We start from the raw sequence: 27,664 nt of genomic DNA, 5'->3' as shown, positions 1-27,664 counted from the left end.
TTTTAGTATTACATTTTTGAGTAGTAATCACTATTATAATTTTCTGTGTCCTAAACTGGATATCATCATTGACCCCTAATACAGTGTCAGTTTCTTTGTAAATTTTTTTTTTTACTAAAGAAAAAAATTATGTGATACACAATATATAATTGACAGTGAATAAGGACGTAGAAACCTCAAAATTGGAAGTTTGCTTTGGTATCTTCTATAAAATAAAATACAGAGTTCCCTACTTTGACATGGATAGATAACTTTGGAGAACCCAGATTGTTTTTTAATGTATTTGTTTTCCTTTCCTGTATATATTGTCATGGTTATTTAGCTAGTGTGGCATAATTGTGAAACTTTCTTTTTGTTTTAGCTGACATCTGAAATGTTTGAAGCAGATCTTGAGAAGGCACTGTTGCTAAGTAAATTAGAATATGAAGAACACAAAAAGGTATTTGCACATTTATCGATTTAGATATTTTAGAAGTTTAAGTAGTCAGAGGTTAGGACCAGCCTTCCTGAAGTTTGTATAAAAGTTCTCCATTAAAACTTGCCCTAAAAATTCACCATTGTAACAAAATATCATTATGAGGTTTTTTAAAATAATTTTTTAAAAAGATTTATTTATTTGAGAGAGAGTGGGGGTGGGGAGGAGGAGCAGAGGGAGAGAAAGTCCCAAGCAGACTATCCTGAGCACGGAGCCCAACATGGGGCTCCATCCCATGTCCCCGAGATCATGACCTGCGTGGAAGCCAAGAGTTGGGCGCTCAACCGACTGTGCCATCCAGGTGCCCTGGTTGCAAAGTTTTTATAATAAGATTACTCCCTAGGTTTTGAAAGGCAACAGACTGAACTTTGGTGATTTGGAATGTTTCCTTAAGAAATTCATCCACCCAAGACAAAGCGAAGAGAGTAAATGAAATTCATAGCAGATGATTTATTTTAACTTATTTTAAGTAAACACAGGAAATAAGCAGATTTAAAATTTTAAGCAAGTATGAGTACAGGGGCATCCATTAAAAGACCCTCTGCTGGAGATATACAACAAGTAACTAAATGGGAGGCCATTTCTGTTGTTTTGGCCTTGTGAACTCTGAATTTTATCTAAACTGTGATATTGGACTATGTGCTGAAGTGCATTGTACAGCTTGAAACTATAGAAACACTTAAGTAAAAGGTAGTGGTGGCTTCCAGTTTCTATATTTAAATTGAGCATTTATTATTTTCATATAATTTGACATTTTAGTCCTTTACATGCATTGGAAATTTTTTTAGTCTATAGAATGTATTCAGTTTGTGATTGTAGTTGATCATAAGTGACCCTGGTCATGCTTAAGGGCCTTTAGACTATGTCATTGTACACTAGCTCCTTCACTTAAGATGAAGAAAAGAGAGGAATTAAAAGAGCGGATGATTTTGCCTTTTACTTGTAGTTCAAGGGAAGAGGATGAAAGACTTCGTACATTATATGTGTTCGTTTCATTTTTCATGTCCCTATTCCTGTTATACTGAATAATCAAGAATAACTGTGATCCTTATTGTTAGTTGCCCATTTAAACACAAAGTTGGCAATTAGAAAAATGAGTACAGTTAGCTTTACTTTTATTTAATTATTTAAGTGGACTTCCAAGTTTTACTGGAAAAGTATTTTAAAAAATTCCTCCTGACTTGCTTAATTCAGAGATGAAATTTATCAAATAGAAATTTATCAAATAAATGATGATTTATTGTTGTGAGATATATGTCTAGATTCTAAAGCTAAAAGAACTAGCTGTATCTTTAGAGGAGGAGTAGAGAAGATGGTGCTGATAAAATATCATGCTCCCAGCCAGTTTTCTTGGCACGGTCATAGGCCTGCTACCCAAAGCATTGGTTCTATCAGACAATAATGACTTTCAGAGAAGCAAGGAACTCCTGTTGTATGCAATGGTTAGTTTGATGTGATTGCATTAACGTAGTCATTGAGTTTTAAGTCAATATTTCAACAAAATAATTATTGTAGTGTAAGAGTTTTTTAGGAACTAAAGCTTGGGATGGCATTTTCTTTCTTTCTTTTTTTTAAAGATTTATTTATTTTAGAGAGAGAGCGCACACAGGGAAAGGAGGGGCAGAGGGAAAGAATCTCAGACTCCCCACTGAGTGTGCAGCCCAACGTGGGACTCAGTCTCACCACCCTGAGATCATGACCTGAGCCAAAATAGAGTTGGGCGCTTAAAACTGACTGAGCCACCTAGGCACCCCTGGGATGGCACTTTCTATTCTGTTCTATGACTCATTCACCAGATATTTTTTTGAATAGCCCAAATGTACAAGGCACATAATAGAAAGATAAAGATAAGTTCCTAGTCCTTGAGTTTAGCAGAGGGAGACATACATATAATTACTGTGTATAGCATTGAGAGATGAATGTTCTCAGTGCAGTGGGAATTCAGAAATATGGAAGAATTTTCTTTGCCTTTGATGGGGATGGGTGTTAGAAAAGGATTCTTAAAGAGGAGTCTTCTAGGTGTATTGAAAAGTCACAGTGTAGGCCAGAGAAAGGAGGGATCGTCAGGGAAGGAGTGGCAAGTGTACAGGATACGTGCATGTGAAAGAGTATAGCACCTTTGATTTGGAGTTGCTAGAGACGCTTTCTGAAGGATAGGATATAAAGAGTCTCATGCCCCAGGCTAAGGAGATTGGGCTTTGTAAATCTCTTGGCAGAGAACTATTGAATATTTTTATCTTTTAGGTTGATTACAGGTTTTCATTTTAGAAACTCATGCTGTATCCATGTAGAAGATGGATTGAGGGGCTAAAATTAGAGGGTGTTGCAGTGTCCAGCAAAAGAAGAGAAGGAAACGACGGAAGGTCTGTAGAGAAGAGAACAGATATAAGAGAGATCTTCAGGAGATAAACTCAACAAGACCTTGTAACTAATTTGCATATAAAGTCTGCAGGAAGAGCAGACAGAGGTGACGCAGGTTTCTAGTCTACACAGTTGTGTAGGTGATGGTGACATTAAACAAGGTACTTACTGTAGGATCCAGTAGACAAGGCAGGACGAACATATTTAGTTTGGCGATGCTTACTGAACAGTCCAGTTGAGCTGTGTGTACATACAGAAATCATCAGTGTATAGGTAGAACTTTAAACTTGAAGGAACAATGAGTATAAAGCAAAAGAATAGCTTAAGAATGGAATAATGGTGAGAAGAATTTGGAAATGAGAAACCAGTGAAGGAGACTAAAGAGTAGTTAGAGTGTATCGAGAAAATCAAGAGGTGTTTGAAAAAATGTCTTTGGATATGGCATTGTGGGGGAGGTTGACCGTAATTTTAGTCGGGGGGAAGAGGGGAGGCCAGATTTGGCAGAGGTCGTGAGAAAGGAAATTGACTATAGATGATGGTCTTAAGTTTGGTCCCAAAATAAAGAAGAAGTGGCAACTAGGAGGGGTTATAAACCATGGGGTATAGCTTTTTGTTTTTATTTTAATGTTTAAGAGGCAAGAGATTGAGTATACAAATAAAAAACAGCTATCCTGGGGCACCTAGGTGGCTCTGTCAGTTAAGTGTCTGACTCTTGATTTCACTCAGGTCATGGTCTCAGAGTCATGAGATCCAGCCCTGCATGGGGCTTTGTGTTGAGAATGGAGCCTGCCTAAGATCCTCTCTCTCCCTCTCTCTTTGCACCTCCCCAGCTGAGTGTGTGCTTTCTCTCTAAAAAAAAAGAGCTATCCTCTTATGCAATTTGGCTAGCTTCAAGTATTGATTTCTTTTAATTTGCAGTTTACCTTTAAAAAATAAAACTTTAGTATGTTAGCTATAATGGTATGTTGATTTTTTACCAGTGTGAACCAAGCTTAATTATTGTTGGTAATTCTTTTTAGGAGTATGAAAATGCTGAAAATGCTTCAACTCAGTCAAAGGTTATGAATAAAAAAGATAAAAGAAAGAATCATCAGGGAAAAGACAAACCTCTCACGGTATCACTAAAAGATTTTCAATCTGAAGGTAATATATGTATGAAATCTATTATGTCAGAGAGACTATTTTAAGTCTTTATATACTTAAATTTAAGTTCCTTGCTAAGTAAAAATTGTTTTGTTAATGTGTTACTGAGATTGTGAAAAATGTAGACATGTTTGGAAAGAAGCAATTTGAGGGGTAGATTAAAAGCAGTCATTAAATCCCCATAAAACTTCAGTACAAATTTATCTTTTTGTATCTGAATTTGTCCATTTTCTAAATGTCACTGAAAATAAAAATTGTTTTTGTAGTTTTTGAGGCATCTTGAAACATGATTTTATTGTCCTTATGCATAAAGTGATTGGACTTGCACTGGACCGGGTATAGTATCTTCAGATTTCACCCATTATTGACCAACCTCTTCAAATTATCTGGAACTACACCTTAGAAAAGTAAAATACAAATCTTTAGAATGAGACTTATTACCAGAAAGCCTTATGATACCATTTGTATTTTTTTATTGAACAGAGAAGATAAGGAAACTACACCATCCACCAAACTTTTGGAGACCGACCACAAAGCACGTTGTTTTTGATGTGGGGAATTGTGAAAACCCTAAGTCTATGCTGTAAAATACGGTAGCCACTATTCATGTGTGGCACTTTAAATATAAATTAATTAAAAATGAACTAAAATAAAAAATTTATTAATTGCATTAGCCACATTTCAAATGCTCAGGAGCTACATGTGACTAGTAGCTTCCACATTAGACAGCACAGGTATGGAACATTACTATCACTACAGAAAATTTTTTTGGACAGCATTGTGCTGTGCCAGTCAAAATAGTTGCTGACAGAACGAACAGTTGTTTTTGTTCATTGACAGAGTGGTCTCTTTGATTCATATGAATTTAGCCTTAATACATTGGGCATTTGTTCTATGAGGATCAATAATACTACAGCAATAATCTAAAAAAAACCTACAGTGAAATACTTTACTGTTTTCAGAAGCAAGCCTATCTGTGAAATTAGGGATAAATTTAGAGCATTTTATTGGTTTGGTTTAAGGATCAGGATGGTTTTTCCTATAGTCTGCCTCTCTTGCTAAGTTTCTTATTTGAGGTTAAAGAACATCTGTATGTTAGTGTTTTCAATTTGGCAAGAAAGATTTTATATAAAATATATTCCATTAAAAACTAGGCAGAAACATGAAAAGAATGCTTTTTAAAACTTCTCTATTTTTCGTATGTTTGATTATAAGTACTATGTACATTTATTCGATGGATGGCAAAAGACATCAGTATGGTATTGTTAAAGGGAAGGTAAACGACTATTTCAACACATGATTAAAGCAGTCAGACTGATGCTTTCTCAGGTTCTGGCATTGTCTGCTAAGTAAAACACACTAGAAGAATGGCTGTGATGTTAGGAATAAACAGGAAGTTAGGAATAAATAGGATTTTGTAGCTTGAGCTGAAACTTGTGATTTTGACATTTATTATACTTATAGACCCTGTTGTGATCAACAGATGCTTTAGAGAGCTGGACCAGTATTTAAATTCTCAGTCATAAGATTGCTGTTCTATTAAATTATTGTTAGTCCTTGAGAATAGAGATTTTCTTTATGCACAAGAGGCAATGTTAAATTTTAGATATCCCAGTCATCTCTAATTTAAATAAGAACACTTGCTCCCTCTATGTACTTTAGTTTCAGCCTTGTATCTGTGTGGATTCCCTTAATGTCTTCCTTTTTCTCATACTGTAATCCCTTTCCAGAAATGCTGTGTTGTTATTAAGTCAATGATTTGCTTAATCTGGATATATTTCTTATTGCCTTCTTTCTTTTACTCATTTTATAAATATACATCAATTGTTAAGATTTCTTATAGTATTATCAAAGTACTATGATGTATATTTTTAAAATAAAGAAACTAAGAGGTTTAAAGGACACAAATTACTATTCTGCTTCTTATTTTTTTTCCCCGCAAAGGCAGTGTTCTGTACAATTTAGCAGTTATAGTACCCTGTGATTTGATTTTAGACATATTTGTTTGCCTCTTTGTCCCCCCAAAATTGTGTGAAACCAAAGACCTAAATTATTTGGAATTCAAATGTTTAAAATTTAATAATACCCTGTGATATGGGTGGCATTTACTGGGATATAAAATATAGTCCCTAAGCTGAACAAATTAGTAATTATATGTTGAAATTTAACATCTTATACATGGAGAGGGAAATCTGATATCTTAGACAACCCCCCAAATGACTTCTGTAACTCTTATTATAATTTTTAAATTCTTCTCAATTACTTTAAATATTTTTACATACTGAGTATTAATAATTATTAATACTAATAAAATATTAATCTTGTTAATTTTATTCAATGAACTTTCATCATTTTTTTTTCATTTACAGATCATATTAGTAAAAAGACTGAGGTAAGTGTTATTGTAACCATCTTTATTCTAGAAAACACTTGATGATTTTAAGAACAATACTTCACTGTTTGGCAGTAAGTCTTTTGAGATCTAGCCATTTAAAGGACAACCCATAGATTTGTTGTGAATGAGGTCAGTCATGTCGATCTGGCTATTATAAGGATATGAAATATGTTACGGTAGAATAAAAATACTATTTGTGTGAAGGAAGTATAGTATTATTTGGCTTTAGTATCCTAATTTGTGTGTGTACGCATACACACCCACACCAAAAGGTTACCACATGGAAGCTTAAAATTTTAGGAAAAAGAGGTGTAACACTCTAATCTTTATTAAAAATATCCTGATATCCTGAAACAACGTCTCAAGATATTTTGGAGTTACGGAAATTGTGAGGTCAGATGTGATTCTGTAGTTTATAGCTACGGATCATATACTAGTCTTAACATTCACCATTAGAGGGTAGTGCAGCCTACGCATAACTTCCTAGGGCTGTTGATCACTTTTTTTTTTTTTTTTTTTTTTTTTAAGAATCCAGTACCAGATTCTACAAACCTTTTAGAACTGGGAGGTACTACAATAAAATATCTTCTAATATTGAGGAAGGTACTAATAAAATGTTAGGAGTTTTTTTTGACTGCTAACTTGAAAGTTTCACTATTCTATTATGTATGTATTCTTGTTAGTAATTCCATCAGTTGATTTTTGGAATGGTTAGAGATGTTTCTTGTTTTCACTTTATAACACATACATGGTTTCTTACCATTTTTTATATTGTTTAAAGTATTTGCTCGACAGGTCAGGGAAACGAAATCATCTCTAGGAAACCACATCTAAATAACTCTGACTATATTGAAAATATAGTCCTTAACTATGCCCATAGGCACAAAATCGATTTGTTAAAATGGATGATGGAAATTCTTCTTACTTAAAAACCACTGTCACCATTTTTTAGATTAAAATTTAAATGACCACATTTTATGTTTGAAAGCGGAAAACATGTACTTTTGGACTGATTCCATTTTTTTTTAATCCATTCACTTACTTGGAAGATAGATTTATGCAAATAAGAAAGCAGATACAAATGGGACACTGTATTCCTAAGAGACTACCGGCAACTGTTAGTGGAGGGAAAAATAATTTTTATAAACTTTTTAATGCTTTTCCTTCTTTCCTGATTTGAAAGAGGAAAAAAAATTCGGACCAACAGGATCTCATGTATTTAATATATTCAATATGAGTTGTATTTAAACAATCATAGGTAGGTGACACAGCATATATTTTGTCTTTCATTATAGTTTTAGAGGTGTGTTCTGATTGTCTTCTGTTAATAAATAATTTGGTATGTAATAAAATTCACTTTGAATAATCCTAATGATTAAGACATTTTCTACTTTTGTAAGTGCCATCTAATTATAATTTATTTCCTACATAATTATTTTAAGAAATTGGTCAAAAGAACATGTAATTCACATTATCCTTGGTACTTGTTAAAAATATGCCAAAGTTATGTTCCATTTCCTTTAGAGGTATTACTTTCTTGGGACTTGAATATTTAAGTGTTGCAGCATTTATGCCATTACTCTAGGAATCTAGAAGAATTTCTTCAGAGAGTTCAAAAATAAATCTGAAAAAAAAGTCTGATTTCAAGTCTAAAATGAGATACACTTTCTACTCCTAAAAATATACGTCTTTGTTACATGTATGCTCAATAATTGACTTATTCTTTCCATCCCTAATTTGTTACTTATGCCAAGAGATTTTTTTCCACCATGGGAACTTAAAATTCTTAACCTCTGTTGAGAACAGTGTGCATCTCATCCATTCCTTCTTAAATCAGGTATTTACTGGATAAAATTCAAAAGAGAAAAGTTTTTTTTTACTTTATTGCTAGGTGATGAGGAGTATTTGAACTTCCTTTATATTCTGCCAACTGAACTTGTTCTCAAGCTAATTTCATCATTCCCTTTTTCTTTCTCCATCCATCTTGATGATGTTATTAATCTCAGTTCTTTCTTTGTAATCTCTCTCACCTTGAAATGATTAGAATAAAATTGACATTTGTAGGAGTAGAGGATGGGAACAATTAATTGTTCTTCCTTAAATGACCAGAAAATGTTGGTTTCCATTGCTACACCAGTCCCCTATCCATTCTTCAGTATAGTCAACAACATCCCATAAGAATTCTAGACAAGCAAAATGAATAAAGGATAGGTGCTCATATATACCTCTTAGAAATCTTAGCTAATCATGCCTTTTAAGGAGCATTATTTGATCCTTAAAGTTGTTTTCAATTTTCACATGTTGCCTTTTTAAACCCTGGTGCTGCGGGGTGGAGTATCTCCTAACTACTGCTTCCTCTTTAGCTCCACTTTTATCTAGCCTTCCCCAGTCCATCTAGTACCATTTAATAGCTTTAAAATTTTTAGTGATCATCATATGTCTTAAAGTCTAAAAGGACAGGTCTTCAATATGCTTGAATAAACTATCTCTGGAAGAGTACCCAAGAAGTTGTAACAGTGGTTGTCAAAGGGTGGGGGAAGGAGGGCTTATTGGGCTAGGAGGAAGGCTGCTTTTCACAACGTAAATTTTTGAAGTTTTCTATTATGTCTATGTAGTATGTATTTAAAAATTACATCAAAAATAAAAAGCACTGGGTGAGACACAGAACGGGGGAACAAACCTGGACTTATCTGGCTCCATACCCTATTTCCTTTTCATTGCATAGTGCTTCCTGCATGTCTACCTTAGATATATGAGCTTAGATGAATGACTTATTCATTTTAGGTCCTAATTATATTAGCTGAAAAGTAAGGTTGACTCTGTTGATTTCTAAAATTATGATAAATGATCAGTGTGCGTTAAATATTATATGCTAAAAATTGAACCCTATGGTTAACACTACCAAAACACAGGAGAACAGCAATAATAGCCCATTAAATTTTAAAACCAAATAAATTCTACCTAGTTTTTAAAAATCTCCCCTAAAATCTGGCTTTACCTAAGCAACTCAACCTTGTTTCCTACTCCTCAATGTCCTGAACTCATTTTTGTTCTCATGCCTTTCCTTATTTGTGTTTATTGTGTTTGTTAACCCTCTTATGTTGTAAGTAAGAGAAGCCCACCTCAATCCAACATAAGAAAGAGATGCTTATTTGGTTGGTATAACAAACCAGGAAGGATAAGGAAAGAGCTGGCCTTACAGTTGACTGGATCCAGGGATTTATATAGGTTTAGGATTCTTCATTTCTCTCACAAGTCTCAGTTGCTATCTATGGCTTCACCTCTTGGCAGATCGCATGGTTCTAGGGGATCTTGAGGTTACATTTTTACAGGATTTCCTATAGACTGTTAATCAGCTTTTGAATCTTGATAGGTTAAAGTTCAGTTTTTCTTTGAGGAGATGAGGGAAGCAAGAATATCCCCTACATGGTGTGATACGCTTTCTATCATATCACATTAGGGGACATAGAATGTCTGGTTATCTTAATGATAAAATTGATCTCCTTAAAGAAATGGCTCTTACTAACATAAGTGATCAAATACATACATAAAAGACAAGAGACAAATCTCCTATACAGAAAATTCCAAATAATTTATGTAGATGTTCTCCTTCCAGAAGAGAGAGCTTAACTCCTTCCACTCTTCTTGAGTATGGGTTGTGCTTAGTAACTTGCTTCCAAAGAGTAGAGTGCAGAAAGAGGGAGGGAAATTAGTTTTGCACTGTAGAAATCTGGCAAACACAACCTTGTCCAGGTGATCAATACCAATATTAATATTATTAGTGACATATCATGTTGATACCACATAATCTTGATATGATGTGATAGGAATGGCCTGTATTTCTGTGCCCCCCCCCAATCACATAAACCCAGTCAAACCATGATAAAAAGTCATCAGACAAATCCAAGTCAAGGTACATTCTACAAAATACCTGACCTGAATAACTCAAAACTTTCAAGGTCACCAAAAACTAAGTCTGAGAAGTTGTCACGGACAGAGAAGACTAAGGAGATATGATAAATGTAACATATCCTGGATGGAATCTTGGAACAGAAAAAGAATATTAGGGGGAAACTAGTGTCACGTGAATCAAGCGTGGAATGTAGTTATAGTATTGTACCGATGTTGGGTCCTTTAGTCGTAAAGCGTACTATAATGTAAGATGTTATCCACAGAGAAAATTGGGTGAGTGATATGTGGAACTACCATCCAAAACTTTTCTATAAATCTAAGAGTATTCTAAAATTGAAAGTTTATTTAAAAACTTGATCAGTGGTTTCAGATGTTGTCAACCATTATAAAGTTTCCCTCAGAGTTGCATTCAATGCCTTTTATAGCTATTAATGATTATTTCCTTTATCCATTATTTTTTTTAGAGTGTGTTCTTCTTTAAATTAAAATTTTTACTCTAAGAATACATGCATATAATAGTAATTGAATGGTAGATGAGGGTTTATGAAAACAATAGTCTCCCAGCTATTTCCCTTCTCTTACTACGTTTTAAAAAATCTTTCTTATATTTCATGATTGACCTGCATAAAGGCACACAAAAGTGTTTAGAGTTTTTCAGAACACACTATGTTTTTTCATGCTACCTTGTCTACCTTTGTATCCTTCTCTTCCATCTTTCAGTGGTGTCTTGTGCATGAATAATTGTTAGTTCTTCTGGTAGAGGGAGTGAAGTCAGGAACAATCTAAGTCACCATCTTGGTGATGTCACTCTTCTGCCATCTTTCATTATTTGCCTAACTAATGCCTCAGAACTGCCGGAAGAGTCATTTTTTCCTGGTCTCATTTAGATGCCCAGAATATTCTGTATATACTTCATAGCACTCAACACTATTATCATTGTTTTGCTTCTTCTCTGGAATTTGAGATGCTGGAAGTCTGGGACCATATCTTGTTGATTTAGTTTTCCTAATTCCTGTCACATAGTAGGTAATGTAAATGGAAGTTGGTTGATGAATGAATGAATGTTCTGCCTTCTCACTGAAACCTTCTCTAGCCTTTCTGGGTCTCTTTCTCTCATATATTTTACAGCATAACAGAGGCACGTAGATTTTATTTCTTCTGTCAGTTCAAGCACATTGTTAGGGTCTTCTGCTTAATGGAGTATTGCATTAAGTAGAATTCTGAGACTGCATCCTTACTCAGCAAGAAAAAATTTCACTATCGATTAATTACATTTGCCATTTATAAAAGAGGAAGAAGTGGCTGAGTATTTTACAGGTACTTGCCATTTCTGACGTGTATGGAAGAGTTCTTAATTATTGTATTTATTATTATGTGTTAGTTTTTATCTTTTTCAGTAGATTGTGAGTTCCATGAGAGTAGCCTATGTGTTGCATATAAGGGCTTACTAATAAGTATTTCAAGTTCAAAACCTGAGTCCACCGGAGTCTGTCCCGAGTGGGGAGAAGAAAGTAGACTTACCCCATATATAATGTCATCTTTAATATAAGAGCTCATTTAAGAATGCCATTATTTAGATTCTCCCTTGGAATACATTCAGAGCATTCAAGTGTAGCAAAAGAGAAATCACACATATAGATAGAGCATTTGAGGTTTACATACTACCATGTATTGATGTATCTTAAAACTGTAAAGCTGGAAGGCTGTTCTTCTAAAGGTGGCTTACAGTCCCTGGAAGTATGAAAGGAATGGTTGATCAAGCATTAATATGTGTCCGTTTACTCTATAAATGATGTATTCTTCACTTAGGAAATAGGGACTCAGTGGGAAGCTAGGTTTGTTTTTTAACTGAAGTATAATTTATACACAATAGAATGCACACGTCTTGGGGTGCCTGGGTGGCACAGCGGTTAAGCGCCTGCCTTCGGCTCAGGGCGTGATCCCGGCGTTCTGGGATCGAGCCCCACATCCGGCTCCTCCACTATGAGCCTGCTTCTTCCTCTCCCACTCCCCCTGCTTGTGTTGCCTCTCTCGCTGGCTGTCTCTATCTCTGTCAAATAAATAAATAAAATCTTAAAAAAAAAAAAAGAATGCACACGTCTTAAGTGTGCAATTTGATGAGGTTTGACACATAAATATACGACCTACATCCCTAACAAGGTAAAAAACATTTTCGTCACACCTGAAAGTTCCCTTCTACCCCATGCCAGTCATTTTCTCCTGTCATCCCCTGCCTCACACAGGCAAACGTTGTGATTTCTATCATCATAGATTAATTTTGCCTCTTTATTTGAAATAAAGCATATAGTATGTTATTTTTTCATCTGACTCTTTCCCTCCCAAAATGTTGAAGGTTCATTGATGTTGTGTGTAAACAGTAGTTTTTTCCTTTTCATTGTTACATTATATTCTATGGTATGAATATATCATAATGTGTTTATTCTCCTGTTGATGGACATTTGGTTTGTTTCCTTTTTTTTTTTTTTTTTTTTACCATTATGAATAAGGCTATTAGAACATTTTTTAAAAACAGCTTTATCTAGGGGCACCTGGCTAGCTCAGTTGGTAGAACATGTGACTCTTGAACTTGGGGTCATGAGTTCGAGCCCCATGTTGGGTGTAAAGATTACTTAAACAAATAAAATATTTTAAAAACCCAGCTTTATTTAGGTATAGTTTACTATGCTTTACTATAGTTTATACTATAACTTTACTATAAAGTTATGCATTAAAGTGTATAATTCAGCTGATTTTAGTGTATTTACAGAGTCGTGCAGCCATTACTGTAATCTAATTTTAGAATATTTCTGTCATCCGCATAAGAAACCTTATGCTTATTACCAGTTATTCCCCATACCACTTCTGTCCTAACCCCCCTTCCCCGACTTAGGTAACCACTGTATCATCTGTATAGATTTGCCAATTCTGGACATTTAGTATAAATGGAATCGTACAAAATGTGGTTTTTGACATCCATGTTCATCAGGGATATTGGTCTGTAATTCTCCTTTTTGATGGGGTCTTTGCCTGGATTTGGAATCAGGGTAATGCTGGCCTCATAGAAGAAGTTTGAAAGTTTTTCTTATGTTTCTATTTTTTGGAACAGCTTCAGTAGAATAGGTATTATTTCTTCTTTAAATGTTTGGTAGAATTCCCCTGGGAAGCCATCTGGCCCTGGACTTTTGTTTTTTGGGAGGCTTTTGATTACTACTTCAATTTTGTTACTGGTTATTGGTCTATTCAGATTGTCTGTATCTTCCTGTTTCAGTCTTAGTAGTTTATAAGTTTCCAGGAAGGCTTCCATTTCTTCCAGGTTGCTTAATTTGTTGGCATTTGGTTGCTGGTAATTATTTCTAATAATTGTTTCTATTTCCTTGGTGTTAGTCATGATTTTATTAATAATTTTATTTTTTTATTTTATTAATTTGGGTCCTTTCTCTTTTCTTTTGGATAAATTTGGCCAGTGGTTTATCATTATCAATCTTATTAATTCTTTCAAAGAACCAGTTGATCTGTTCTACTGTTTTTCTAATTTCTATTTCATTGATCTCTGCTCTAATCTTTATTATTCCTCTTCTGCTTGGTTTAGGTTTTATTTGCTGTTCTTTCTCCAGCTTTTTTAGGTATAAGGTTAGCTTGTGCATTTGGGATTTTTCTAATTTTCTGAGAGAGGCTTAGATGGCTATGTATTTCCCTCTTAGGACTGCCTTTGCAGTGTCCCATAGGTTTTTGACTGAAGTGTTTTCATTCTCATTAGTTTCCATGAATTGTTTAAGTTCTTCTTTAATTTCCTGGTTGACCCAATCATTCTTTAGCAGGATGCTCTTTAACTTCCAAGTGTTTGAATTCCTTCCAAATTTTTTCTTGTAATTGAGTTCCAGTTTCAAGGCATTGTGGTCTGATAACATGCAGGGAATAATCTCAGTCTTTTGGTGTTGGCTGAGACCTGATTTGTGACCCAGGTCTATATTAGAGAAATTTTCATGTGCATTCAAGAAGAATGAATATTCTGTTGTTTTAGGGTGGAATGTTCTGTATATATGAAGTCCATCTGGTCTAATGTATCATTCAGAGCTCTTGTTTATTTGTTGATCTTCGTTTAGATGATCTGTCCAATGCTGAGAGTGCAGTGTTAAAATCTCCTATTAATGTATTATTATCGATCTGATTCTTTATTTTGGTTAACAGCTGGCTTATGTAGTTGGCTGCTCCCATGTTGCGGGCATTGATATTTACAATTGTTAGATTTTCTTGTTGGATAGAGCCTTTAAGAATGATATGGTGTCCCTCTGGATCTCTTATTACAGTCTTTGGTTTAAATTCTAATTTGTCTGATATAAGAATTGCTGCCCCAGCTTTCTTTTGAGGTCCGTTGGTATGATAAATGGTTCTCCATCCTCTCACTTTCAGTATGGAGATGTCTTTAGGTTCAAAATGAGTCTCTTATAGACACCATATGGATGGGTCCTGTCTTTGTATACAGTCTGCAACCCTGTGCCATTTCATGGGAGCATTTAGGCCATTCACATTGAGAGTTACTACTGAAAGGGATGTATTTATTGCCATTCTATTGTCTGTACAGTCCCTATTTCTATAGATTGTCTCTGTAAATTTCTAGTCTGTATATCTCTTGGGGTCTTTCTTCTTTTATAGAATCCCCCTTAGTATTTCTTGCAGGGCTGGCTTGGTGGTCACATATTCTTTCAGTTTCTGCCAGTCCTGGAAGCTGTTTATCTCTCCATCTGTTCTAAATGGACAGCCTTGCTAGATAAAGTATTCTTGGCTGCATGTTCTTCTCATTTACTACCCTGAATATGTCTTGCCAGCCCTTTCTGGCTTGCCAGATCTCTGTGGACAGGTCTGACGTTATTCTGATGTTCCTCTCTCTGTACGTAAGAAATCTGTTCCCCCTAGCTGCTCTCAGGATGGCTTCCTTGGTTCTAAGATTTGTGAGTTTTACTATTACATGCTGGGGCATTGGTCTGTTCTCCTTGATCTTGGGAGGGGTCCTTTCTGCCTCTAGGACACAAATGCTTGTTTCATTCCCCAGATTAGGGAAGTTCTTAGCTATGATTTGCTCAAATATACTTTCTCGTTCTCTCTCTTTCTCCACCCTCTCAGGGATCCCAATAATTCTGACATTGGAATGTTTCATGGCATTGTTAATCCCTCTAAATCTGTTCTCATGGATTTTAGCTGTTTGTCCCAGGCCTCCTCCTGTTCCTTCCTTTCTATCAGTTTATCTTGTAGATCGCTACAGATTCTTCTGCCTCATTTACCCTAGCTGTTAGAGTATCCAGTTTAGACTGCATCTCATTCAAGCATTTTTAAGTTTGGCCTGATTAGCTCTCATTTCTGCCCTTAGAGATTCTATATTGCCACTAATGTTTTTCTCAAGCCTAGCTATTGACTTCGTAATTGCTACCCTGAAGTCTATTTCTGACATCTTGGTTATATCCGTATCCAAAATACTCATGCCAGAAATACTCAACAAGATCCTAGCTAATAGGATCCAACGGTATATTAAAAAGATTATTCACCACGACCAAGTGGGTTTTATTGCTGGGATGCAGGGGTGGTTCAACATTCACAAATCAATCAATGTGATAGAGCACATCAGTAGAAGAAAAGACTAGAACTATATGATCCTCACAATTGATGCAGAAAAAGCATTTGACAAAGTACAACATCTGTTCCTGATTAAAACTCTTCAGAGTATAGGTATAGAGGGAACATTCCTCAATATCATAAAAACCATCTATGAAAAACCCACAGCAAATATCATTATTGATGGGGAAAAGCTGAGAGCTTTCCCCTTACGTCAGGAACACAACAGGGATGCCTGCTCTTACCACTATTGTTCAACATAGTGCTGGAAGTCCTAGCCTCAGCAGTCAGACAACAAAAAGAAATAAAAGTCATCCAAATTGGCAAAGAAGTCAAACTCTCCCTCTTTGCAGATAACGTGGAAAACCCAAAAAACTTTATGTGGAAAACCCAAAAGACTCCACCGCCAAATTACTAGAACTCATACAGCAATTCAGCAATGTGGCAGGATACAAAATCAATGCACAGGAATCAGCTGCTTTTCTATACACTAACAGAGAAATTAAGGAATTGATTCCATTCACAATAACAACAAAAACCATAAGACACCTAGGAATAAAAAAACCTTACCAAAGAGCTAAAGGATCTATACTCTAGAAACTACAGAACACTTATGAAAGAAATTGAGGAAGACACAAAAAGATGGAAAAATATTTCATGCTTATGGATTGGAAGAATAAACATTGTTAAAATGTCTATCCCGCCCAGAGCAATTTACACTTTCAGTGCCATCCCTATTAAAATACCTTTGACATTTTTCAAAGAGCTGGAAAAAACAATCCTAAATTTTGTATGGAATCAGAAAAGACCCTGCGTTGCCAAGAGAATGATGAAAATGAAAAAGCTGGGGGCATCGGGTTGCCTGACTTTAAACTATGTTACAAAGCTGTGATCACCAAGACAGCATGGTATTGGTACAAAAACAGACATATAGATCAATGAAACAGAATAGAGAGCCCAGAAATGGACCCTCTACTCTATGATCAACTAATCTTTGACAAGTCAGGAAAAAAATATACAATGGAAAAAAATACAGTCTCTTCAACAAATGGTGTTGGGAAAATTGGACAGCTACATATAGAAGAATGAAACTAGACCATTCCCTTATACCATACACAAAAATAAACTCAAAATGGATGAAAGACCTCAGTGTGAGACAGGAATCCATCAAAATCCTAGAGGAGAACGTAGGCAGTAACCTCTTCAACATCAGCCACAGTAATTTCTTTCAAGACATGTCTCCAAAGGCAAGTGTGAAACAAAAAATGAACTTTTGGGACTTCATCAAGATAAAAAGCTGCTGCGCACAGCAATGGAAACAGTCAACAAAACTAAGAGGCAGCTCACGGAATGAGAGAAGATACTTGCAAATGACATTACAGATAAAAGGGCTGATTTCCAAGAAATATAAAAAACTTCTCAAACTCAACACTCAAAAAAACAAATAACCCAGTCAAAAAATGGGCAGAAGACATGAACAGACACTTCTCCAAAGAAGACATACAAATAGCTAACAAACACATGAAAAAAATGTTCAACATCACAGCCATCAGGGAAATAGAAATCAAAACCACATTGAGATACCACTATACGCCAGTTAGAATGGCAAAAATTAACAAGACAGGAAACAACAAATGTTGGCGAGGATGTGGAGAAAGGGGAACCCTTTTACACTGTTGGTGGGAATGCAATCTGGTGCAGCCCCTCTGGAAAACAGTATGGAGGTTCCTCAAGATGTTAAAAATAGAGCTACCCTCTGACCCAGGAATTGCACTACTAGGTATTTACCCCAAAGATACAAATGTAGTGAAGAGAAGGGGCACATGCACCCCAATGTTCTTAGCAGCAATGTCCACAATAGCCAAACTGTGGAAGGAGCCCAGATGCCCTTCAACAGATGAATGGATAAAGAAGATGTGGTATATATATATATATACAAGGTCATATTATTCAGCCATCAGAAAGGATGAATACCCACCATTTGCATCGACATGGATGGAACTGGAGGGGATTATGCTAAGTGAAGTAAGTCAAGCATAGAAAGACAATTATCATATGGTTTCACTCATAGGTGGAACATAAGCAGTAGCATGGAGGACCACAGGGGAAGGGAGGGAAATCTGAAGGGAGAGAAATCAGAGAGGGAGACGAACCATGAGAGACTATGGATCCCAGGAAACAGACTGGGGGTTTCAGAAGGGAGGAGGGTGGGGGGAGGGGATAACAGGGTGACGGGTATTAAGGAGAATACGTGTTGTGATGAGCACTGGGTGTTATACATAACTAATGAATCATTGAACACTACATCAAAAACTAATGTACTATATAGTGGCTAACTGAACACAATAAAAATGTGGTTTTTGAGATTTCTTACACTTAGCATGATGTTTTTTAAGTTCATTTTTGTTGTAGCATCTGTCAGTACTTCATTCCTTTTTTATCACTAATAGTATTCCATTGTATTTGATATTATTTACACATACTCACTTGGACATTTGGGGTGTTTCCACCCTTTTTTTTTTTCTTAAGTAGGCTCCATGCTGGGCAGGGAGCCCAATGCAGGGCTTGAACTCACAACCCTGAGATCAAGACCTGAGCTAAATCAAGAGTCAGCTGCTTAACTGACTGAGCCACCCAGGTGCCCTGGTTGTTCCCACTTTTTAAATTATGAATACTGCTATGAACATTCATTTCCAAGTTCTTATATGTTTAATTTCTCTTAGGTAAAAATCTAATGATGAAATTGCTATGTCATGGGGCAGATGAATGTTTGCTTATTTATTTTTCTTTCATTTTTAAAAATTTGAGTATAGTTGACATACAGTGTTACATTAGTTCCAGGTGTATAACATAGGGATTTGACAAATTGTATGTTACATGTTCACCACAAGTGTAGCTACTATCTGTCACCGTACAATGCTGTTACAGTATCATTTGCTATATTCCTTATGCTGTGCCTTTTATTCTCTTGTTGTATGTTCAACTGTAAGAAACTACTGAAGAGTTTTCCAAAGTGGATATACCATTTTAGACTTGTTAGAGGTATAGGAGTTTGTGAAATAAGGAAAGTTATTTTTGCATTCCTGGTAGGAAGGCTGACAAAAGGTTTTCTATGATGCTAGCTTGAGTTCCTTTTGCTATAGATGAATAAACAATTTCAAGAATTATATGTATTTTTGTATGCCACTAACAAACTGTAATTAAAATCAAAATGCTTTTTACAGTAATATAATAATACCTAGCAATAAATTTAATAAAAATGTGTAAGGCCTATATTGGGAAAATTACAAAACTTTATTGCAAGCAAGTAAAGACAGAAGTGGAGGAATATACCTTGACTTATCATAAAGATATCACTTTTTCTCAAATTAATCTGTAAAATCAGTACAGTCCCAACCAAAATCACAATTTAGGTTTTTCTTAATTAAAGTTGACTTGCAAGATTATATTAGTTTGAGGTGTATAGCATAATAATTCAACATTTATATACATTACAAAATGCTTTACTACAGTAAGTATAGTTACCGTCTGTCACCATGCAAAGTTATTACAATATTATTGAGAATGTTCCCTATGCTGTACTTTAAATCCCCATGAATTATTTATTTTATAACTGGAAGTTTGTACATCTTAATCTCCTTAATGTATTTTACCCACCTCCCGCTCACAACCACCAGTTTGTTCTCTGTATTTGAGTATGTTTCTGTTTCATTTTGACAATGTAGTTTTTAAAGTAAAAACTAAAGCACTTCTAAAAGATTAATGTGGAAGTTCAAAGGACCAAAAATAACCAAAACATTCTTGAAGAAAAAGATAGGAGAATTTGCCCAATCAGATATCAAGACTTTATAAAATTAATAATTAATACAGTAAGATATAGGCATAATAATAGATAAATAGACCATTAGAACAAAATAGCACAGAAACAGGCCAACCACCCAACCACGAGTATAACCTTGATCTGTAAGAGAGTGATGTGAAATAGTACTGGGTAAAGGATGAACTTTTTTTAAATACGTGGTTTTGGGCAATTGAGTATTTTTATGAAAAAAAGATTAGATTATTACTTCATATCATACATAAAAATTCACTTGCAGTGGATCAAAGACCTAAAAGTCAAAGACTATGTTACAAAGCTTGTAGGGGCTCATACAGGAATATTTTTATAACTTTAGGGTAGGAAAGACACAAAACCCACTAGCTTTAAATTTATACATTAAGGACTTCTTTCTATCAAAATATATTAGAAAAGTGAAAGGATGATCTTCAGAGTAGGAAAAGATGTTTTCTAAAATAGAACTCATTGAAGAATTGATGAAAAGGCGAGTACAAAAGAGGATATTTATATGGCTTAAAAACATATAAAAAGATGTTCAACCTCACTAGTAATCACAGAAATGCAAATTAAAACCACCAAAGAAAATATTACTTAACCTTCAGTTTAGCAAAAATCCAAGCATCTGATGATTTGTGTGTGTGTGTGTGTGTATTTAAGGATTTTATTTTAAAGTAATCTCTACACCCAACATGGAGCTTGAATTTACAACCCTTAGATCAAGAGTTACATGCTCTACCACTGAGCCAGCCAGGTGCCACCAAAGCATCCGATGATTTGAATTGATGATTCGAATTGTTGGTGAGAATACTGTGTATGAAGAGGTAACTTGTTACAAACAGTTTTGTTCAACATAGTACTGGAAATCCTAGCTGGGGCAGTTAAGCAAGAAAAAGAAATAAAAGGCATCCAAATCAGAAAGGAAGAAGTAAAACTGTCACTATTTGTAGATGACATGATATCGTGTATAGAAAAGGCCCAATAACTCCAACAAAAAACTATTAGAACTAATAAATTAGTAAATTAAAGTTGCAGGATATGAAATCAATATACAAAAAAATCTGTTGCATTTCTATACACTAATAATAACAACCTATCAGAGAAATTAAAAGAACAATCCCTTACAATTGCCTCAAAACAAATAAAATACCTAAGAATAAATTTAACCAAGGAGTTGAAAGACTTGTAGACTGAAAACTATAAGACATTGATGAAAAAAATTGAGGAAAACACAAATAAATGGAAAGATATCCCATGCTCATGGATTGGAAGAATTAATATTGTTAAAATATCCATACTACCCAAAGCAATCTACAGATTCAACTCAACCCCTATCAAGATTCCAGTGGGATTTTTCACAGAGCTAGAACAAACAATCCTAAAATTAGTATGGAACCACAAAAGACCCTGAATAACCAAAGCAATCTAGAGAAAGCAGAACAAAACTGGAGATACCATGCTCCCTGATTTCAAGCTGTACTACAGAGCTATAGTAATCAAAACAGTATGGTATTGGCATAAAAACAGACACAGTCCAATAGAACAAAATAGAGAAGCTCAGAAATAAATCCACACATATGTGGTCAATGAATTTATGACAAAGAAAGCAAGCACATACAATGGGGGAAAGACAGTCTCTTCAATAAACAGTACTGGGAAAACTGGACCACTATCTTATACAGTACACAAAATTCAACTCAAAGTGGATTAAAGACTTGAATGTAAGACCTAAAACCCTAAAACTCCTAGAAGAGTTAGCAAAAAAAAAAAAAAAAAAAAAAGAATGAAACCTTGCCATGTGTGATAACACAATGAACCTAGTGGATGCTATGCTAAGTAAAATAAGAGAAAGACAAATACCATATGACTTAACTTATATGTGGAATCTAAAAATATGATCAAACAAAACTCATAAATAGATTCATAAACAGAGAACAAACTAGTGGTTGCCAGAGGGGAGGGTGGTAGAGGAATGGGCAAAATTGAAGGGGATTAAGAAGGACAAACCTTAAGTTATAAAATAAATAAGTTATAGAGATGAAGAGTACAGCATAGAGGATGTAGTCAATAATATAACACTGAATGGTGACTACACTTATTGTAGTGAGCACTGTGAAACGTACAGAATTGTTGAATCACTGTGTTGTACACCTGAAGTGAATGTAGCATTGTATGTCAACTACAATTAAAAAAAAAAAAGGTTCCTATAAGAAAACATAGGTGGTAAGCTTTACATTGCCATTGGCAATGATTTTTTGGGGTTTGACCCCAAAAGCAGAGGCAACGAAAGCAAAAATAAACACGTGGGACTCCATCAAGCTAAAAGCCTTCTGAACTCCAAAGGAAACCATCATCAAAATGAAAAAGTAGCCTACTGAATGGAAGAAAATATTTGCAAATTGTATATCTATTAAGGGGTTAATGTTCAAAAAATATAAAGAAGTTGTACAACTCAATAACAGAAAACCAAACAATTCACTAAAAAATGGGCAGAGGATATGAGTAGACATTTTTCCGAAGAAGACATAAAGATGGCCAACGGGTACATGGAAAGATGCTAATCATCAGGAAAATTCAAATCAAAACCACATTGAGATACCACCTTACTCCAGTTAGAATGACAAAATTGACAAGGCAAGAAACGACAAATGTTGGAGAGGAAGTGGAGAAAGGGGAACCCTCTTACACTGTTGGTGGGAATGCAAGTTGGTACAGCCACTTTGGAAAACAGTGTGGAGGTCCCTTAAAAAGTTAAAAATTAGGCTACCCAGTGATCCAGCAATTGCACTACTGGGTATTTACCCCAAAGATACAGATGTAGTGAAGAGAAGGGCCATATGCACCCCAATGTTCATAGCAGCATTGTCCACAATAGCTAAATTGTGGAAGGAGCCGAGATGCCCTTCAACAGTTGACAGGATTAAGAAGACGTGGTCCATATATACAATGGACTATTACTCAGCCATCACAAAGAACAAATTCTCAACATTTGCTGCAACATGGACAGGACTGAAGGAAATAATGCTAAGCGAAATAAGTCAAGCAGAGAAAGACAATTATCATATGGTTTCACTCATTTATGGAACATAAGAAGTAGGAAGATAGGTAGGAGAAGAAAGGGAAGAAGAAAGGGGGGGTAAACAGAAGGGGAAATGAACCATAAGAGACTATGGACTCTGGGAAACAAACTGAGGGCTTTGGGGGGGGGATGGGATAGGCTGGTGATGGGTATTAAGGAGGGCATGTATTGCATGGTGCACTGGGTTTATATGCAAGTAATGAATCGTGGAACTTTACATCAAAAACTAGGGATGTACTGTATGGTGACTAACATAATAATAAAAAAAGGACAAGAGATAACAAATGTTGGTGAGGGTGTGGAGAAAAGGGAACGCTCAGCGTCATTGGTGGGAATGTCAATTGGTGCAGCCACTATGGAAAACAGTATAGAGGTTCCTCAAAAAATTAAAAATAGAACTAACACATGATCCAGAAATTCTACTTCTGGTTATTTATCTGAAGAAAACAAAACACTAATTTGAGAAGATATATGCACCCACATGTTCAGTCCAGCATTATTTATAAGAGCCAAGATATAGAAACAAACTAAGTTCTACCAATGGATGAATGGATAAAATGGATAAAGAAATTGTGGTATATGTATATACAGTGGCATATTCAGCCATAAAAAAGAATGAAATCTTGCCATTTATGAGAACATGGATGGACTTTGGCATTATGCTGAGATAAGTCAAACAAAGACAGACAATGTATGATCTCACTTATATGTGGAATCTAAAAAAAACCAAGCTTATAGTTACAGAGAACAGATTGCAGGTGAGGGAGTGGGCAAAATGGTTGGGGGGAATCAAAAGGTATAAAGTTCCAGTTGCAGAATAAGTCATGGGGACATAATACAGCGTGGTTACTACTGTTAATACTGTATTGCATATTTGAAATGTTAAATGTTCCCATCACTGAAAAAAAAATTCTATTAACTGTGTGTGGTGACAGATGTTAATTAGACCAACTGTGGTGATTGTTTTGCAGTATATAAATGGATTGTTCTGTTACACCTGAAACTGATATAATGCTCTATGTCATATAATGCTCTATGTCAATTACACTGCAACAAAAAATAAAAAATAATTAAAAATTAAATATAAAAAAATTTTACATTAAACAGTTTTCCAAACCATATAAAGTTGAAGATGCCCATAACCTAAAACCCAGTATTTTTTTTAAATATTTTTTTATTATATTATGTTAGTCACCATACAGTACATCCCTGGTTTTTGATGTAAAGTTCGATGATTCATTAGTTCCGTATAACACCCAGTGCACCATGCAATACGTGCCCTCCTTAATACCCATCACCAGCCTATCCCATTCCTCCACCCCCTCCCCTCTGAAGCCCTCAGTTTGTTTCTCAGAGTCCATAGTCTCTCATGCTTCATTCCCCCTGCTGATTACCCCCCTTCTTTTTTTTTTTTTTTTAAAGATTTTATTTATTTGACAGAGAGAGACAGCCAGCGAGAGAGGGAACACAAGCAGGGGGAGTGGGAGAGGAAGAAGCAGGCTCTCAGCAGAGGAGCCTGATGCGGGGCTCGATCCCAGAACACCAGGATCACGCCCTGAGCCGAAGGCAGACGCTTAACGACTGAGCCACCCAGGTGCCCCTACCCCCCCTTCTTTATCCCTTTCTCCTCCTACCGATCTTCCTAGTTCTTATGTTCCATAGATGAGAGAAACCATATGATAATTGTCTTTCTCTGCTTGACTTATTTCACTTAGCATTATCTCCTCCAGTGCCGTCCATGTTGCAGCAAATGTTGAGAAATCGTTCTTTTTGATAGCTGAGTAATAGTTCATTGTATATATGGACCACAACTTCTTAATCAAGTCATCTGTTGAAGGGCATCTCGGCTCCTTCCACGATTTAGCTATTGTGGACAGAGCTGCTATGAACATTGGGGTACATATGGCCCTTCTCTTCACTATGTCTGTATCTTTGGGGTAAATACCCAGTAGTGCAATGTCTTAAAACCCAGTATTTTTACTCCTGAGTACGTGCTCTGTAGTAATATGTGCTTATGTGGACCGCTATACATGTATAAGACTTTAAAGCATCATTGTTCATTAAGATCAAAATGTGTAAAGGATCTAAATGCCCATCAACCATGGAATGAATAACAAACTGTAGCAAATTTAGTCAATGGAATAGTAATCGGCATTGAAAATGAATGAGTTACTGTTATCAAGAACAACATGATTCTATGTAAAGTTCAAAAACAAGCAAAATTAAATTCATTTAGGGATGCATGCATAGGTTGACAGGCAATAAAAATCAAAGAGTTTAGCACAAAAATTTCAAGTAGTCACACCTCTAATGAAGAAGGAGTAGCATGGAATCTTCTGGGGTGCTAGCAGAGTTTTATTACCTTGATAGTAACTTATAAACATGTCACTTTATAATTATTCTTCAAGCTGTATGTATGCTTCATATTCTTAACATGGATAGGTCTCAGGGCATTATGTTAAGTGAAATAAGTGAGACTGAGAAAGGCAAATACCATATGATTTCACTCATATGTGGAACTTAATAAAACAAATGAATAAAGAAGCAAACAAAAAGCAGAATCAGACCTGCAAATACAGAGAACAAACCGATGCTTGCCAGAGAGTGGGGTGGAGGGCCGGGCAAATGGGTGAAGGGCAGTGAGAGATACAGGCTTCTAGTTATGGAATGAATAAGTCACAGGAATAAAAGGTACGGCATAGGGAATATAGTCAATGATACGGTAATAGTGATGTATGTTGACATATGGTAGCTACACTTGTGAGCACAGTGTAACATATAGAGAAATTGAATCATTATGTTGTACACGTGAATCTATAGTTGTGTGTCAACTATACTCCATTTAAAAATGAAAAAAATAAAAGCTTAAAATTGGATTTTCTTTATGCAAGTACAAAGGAGAAGTTATTTCTTAAGAGGATACTATTTACAGTAGCAACAAAAAATTATAAGGTACCTAAAGATCTAACAAAAGTTATACAGAAACTTAATGGAGCAAGTTATAAAATTTTATTGAAAGACAAAGATGACCTACATAGGTAGGAAAACATGCTGTTTGAGTGGATAAGAAGCTTTAATATAATGAAAGTAACAGTTTTTCCCAAATTGTTTTTGCATTTCCAATGAAAATCCTAAAGGCTTTTTCCCTCTAATATCTCAACAAATTACTAATATAGGCTAAAAAATAGTGAAGAGCTCCTAAAGAAGAACCATATTTAATGTATTACCTGTCATTCATTAAGGTCCCACAGTAGTCTATTTTTTGAGCTCTCTATTCTGTTCCAGTGGTTCATTTGTTCCTGTGCTAATTCCACAGTGCGCTCATTACTTAACATCATGTCTTATGTGTGGAAAAGCAAGGGATGATTGTTAGTCATATTGGGAAAAAGTCAAATTGGATCTTGATCTTTCATCACACATTCAAATCTCTTCCACATAGATTTAAATACTATGTGAAAGGCAATTGTACAACCCTTAGAACTAGAAAATATGGAATATATTTTTGATGCTTTAGGTAGGGAAAATCTTAACAAAAACACCATAAAATGAAAGCTTGGTAAATTATTATTCAAAATCAATAACTTATTTTTCACAAAAATATCAAAAAGAATGTAAAAAAAGGCACACTTGAGAGAACATATTTTCAAAACACAACTCATAATCATTGTCCAGACACTGAAACAACTCCTATCAACATGGTTAGAAAAAGAGATGGCTGTCTTGTTTTCTTGCTGTCTCAAAGGATAGAAATTTTATTTTATTATTTTTTTTATTATGTTAGTCACCATACAGTACATCCCCGGTTTCCGATGTAAAGTTTGATGATTCATTAGTTGCGTACAACACCCAGTGCACCATGCAATACGTGCCCTCCTTACTTCCCATCACCGGTCTATCCCATTCCCCCACCCCCTCCCCTCTGAGGCCCTCAGTTTGTTTCTCATAGTCCATAGTCTCTCATGCTTCGTTCCTCCTTCTGATTACCCCCCCTTTCTTTATCCCTTTCTTCCCCTACCGATCTTCCTAGTTCTTATGTTCCATAGATGAGAGAAATCATATGATAATTGTCTTTCTCTGCTTGACTTATTTCACTTAACATTATCTCCTCCAGTGCCGTCCATGTTGCAGCAAATGTTGAGAATTCGTTCTTTCTGATAGCTGAGTAATATTCCATTGTATATATGGACCACAACTTCTTAATCCAGTCATCTGTTGAAGGGCATCTCGGTTCCTTCCACGTTTTGGCTATTGTGGACAATGCTGCTATGAACATTGGGGTGCATATGGCCCTTCTCTTCACTATGTCTGTATCTTTGGGGTAAATACCCAGTAGTGCAATGGCTGGGTCATAGGGTAGCTCAATTTTTAACTTTCTAAGGGACCTCCACACTGTTTTCCAGAGTGGCTGTAACAACTTGCATTCCCACCAGCAACATAGGAGGGATCCCCTTTCTCTACATCCTCTCCAACAATTGTTTCTTGCCTTGTCTATTTTTGCCATTCTAACTGGCATAAGGTGGTATCTCAGTGTGGTTTTGATTTGAATTTCCCTGATGGCTAATGATTTTGAACATTTTTTCATGTGTCTGTTAGCCATTTGTATGTCTTCATTGGAAAAATGTCTGTTCATATCTTCTGCCCATTTTTTGATTTGTTTATTTGTTTCTCGTGTATTGAGTTTGAGAAGTTCTTTGTAGATCTTGGATAACAGTCTTTTATTTGTAGTGTCATTTGCAAATATATTCTCCCATTCCGTGGGCTGCCTCTTAGTTTTTTTGACTGTTTCCTTGCTGTGCAGAAGCTTTTTATTTTGATGAAGTCCCACAAGTTCATTTTATCTTTTGTTTCTCTTGCCAA

At 35.5% G+C, this 27,664-nt stretch overlaps 1 protein-coding gene across 8 annotated transcripts in view; it reads left to right on the top strand.

Moving 5' to 3' along the window:
- Positions 1–27,664, top strand: part of GKAP1 (G kinase anchoring protein 1) — an 82,118-nt gene that overhangs the window by 23,762 nt on the left and 30,692 nt on the right. For 7 of the 8 annotated variants that reach the window (XM_057305563.1, XM_057305564.1, XM_057305566.1 and 4 more), the window contains 3 exons: positions 362–439; positions 3,856–3,979; positions 6,349–6,371. In XM_057305563.1, coding sequence (XP_057161546.1) covers positions 362–439; positions 3,856–3,979; positions 6,349–6,371 — 225 coding nt within the window. The remainder of the gene's footprint in view (positions 1–361; positions 440–3,855; positions 3,980–6,348; positions 6,372–27,664) is intronic. The other variant, XM_057305565.1, reaches the window with a different exon arrangement.

The sequence above is a fragment of the Ursus arctos genome, unplaced genomic scaffold, assembly GCF_023065955.2.
Source record: "Ursus arctos isolate Adak ecotype North America unplaced genomic scaffold, UrsArc2.0 scaffold_33, whole genome shotgun sequence".
NCBI lineage: Eukaryota > Metazoa > Chordata > Mammalia > Carnivora > Ursidae > Ursus > Ursus arctos.
Note: the sequence above shows the minus strand (reverse complement) of the source record. Positions and strands in the feature narration are given on the sequence as shown.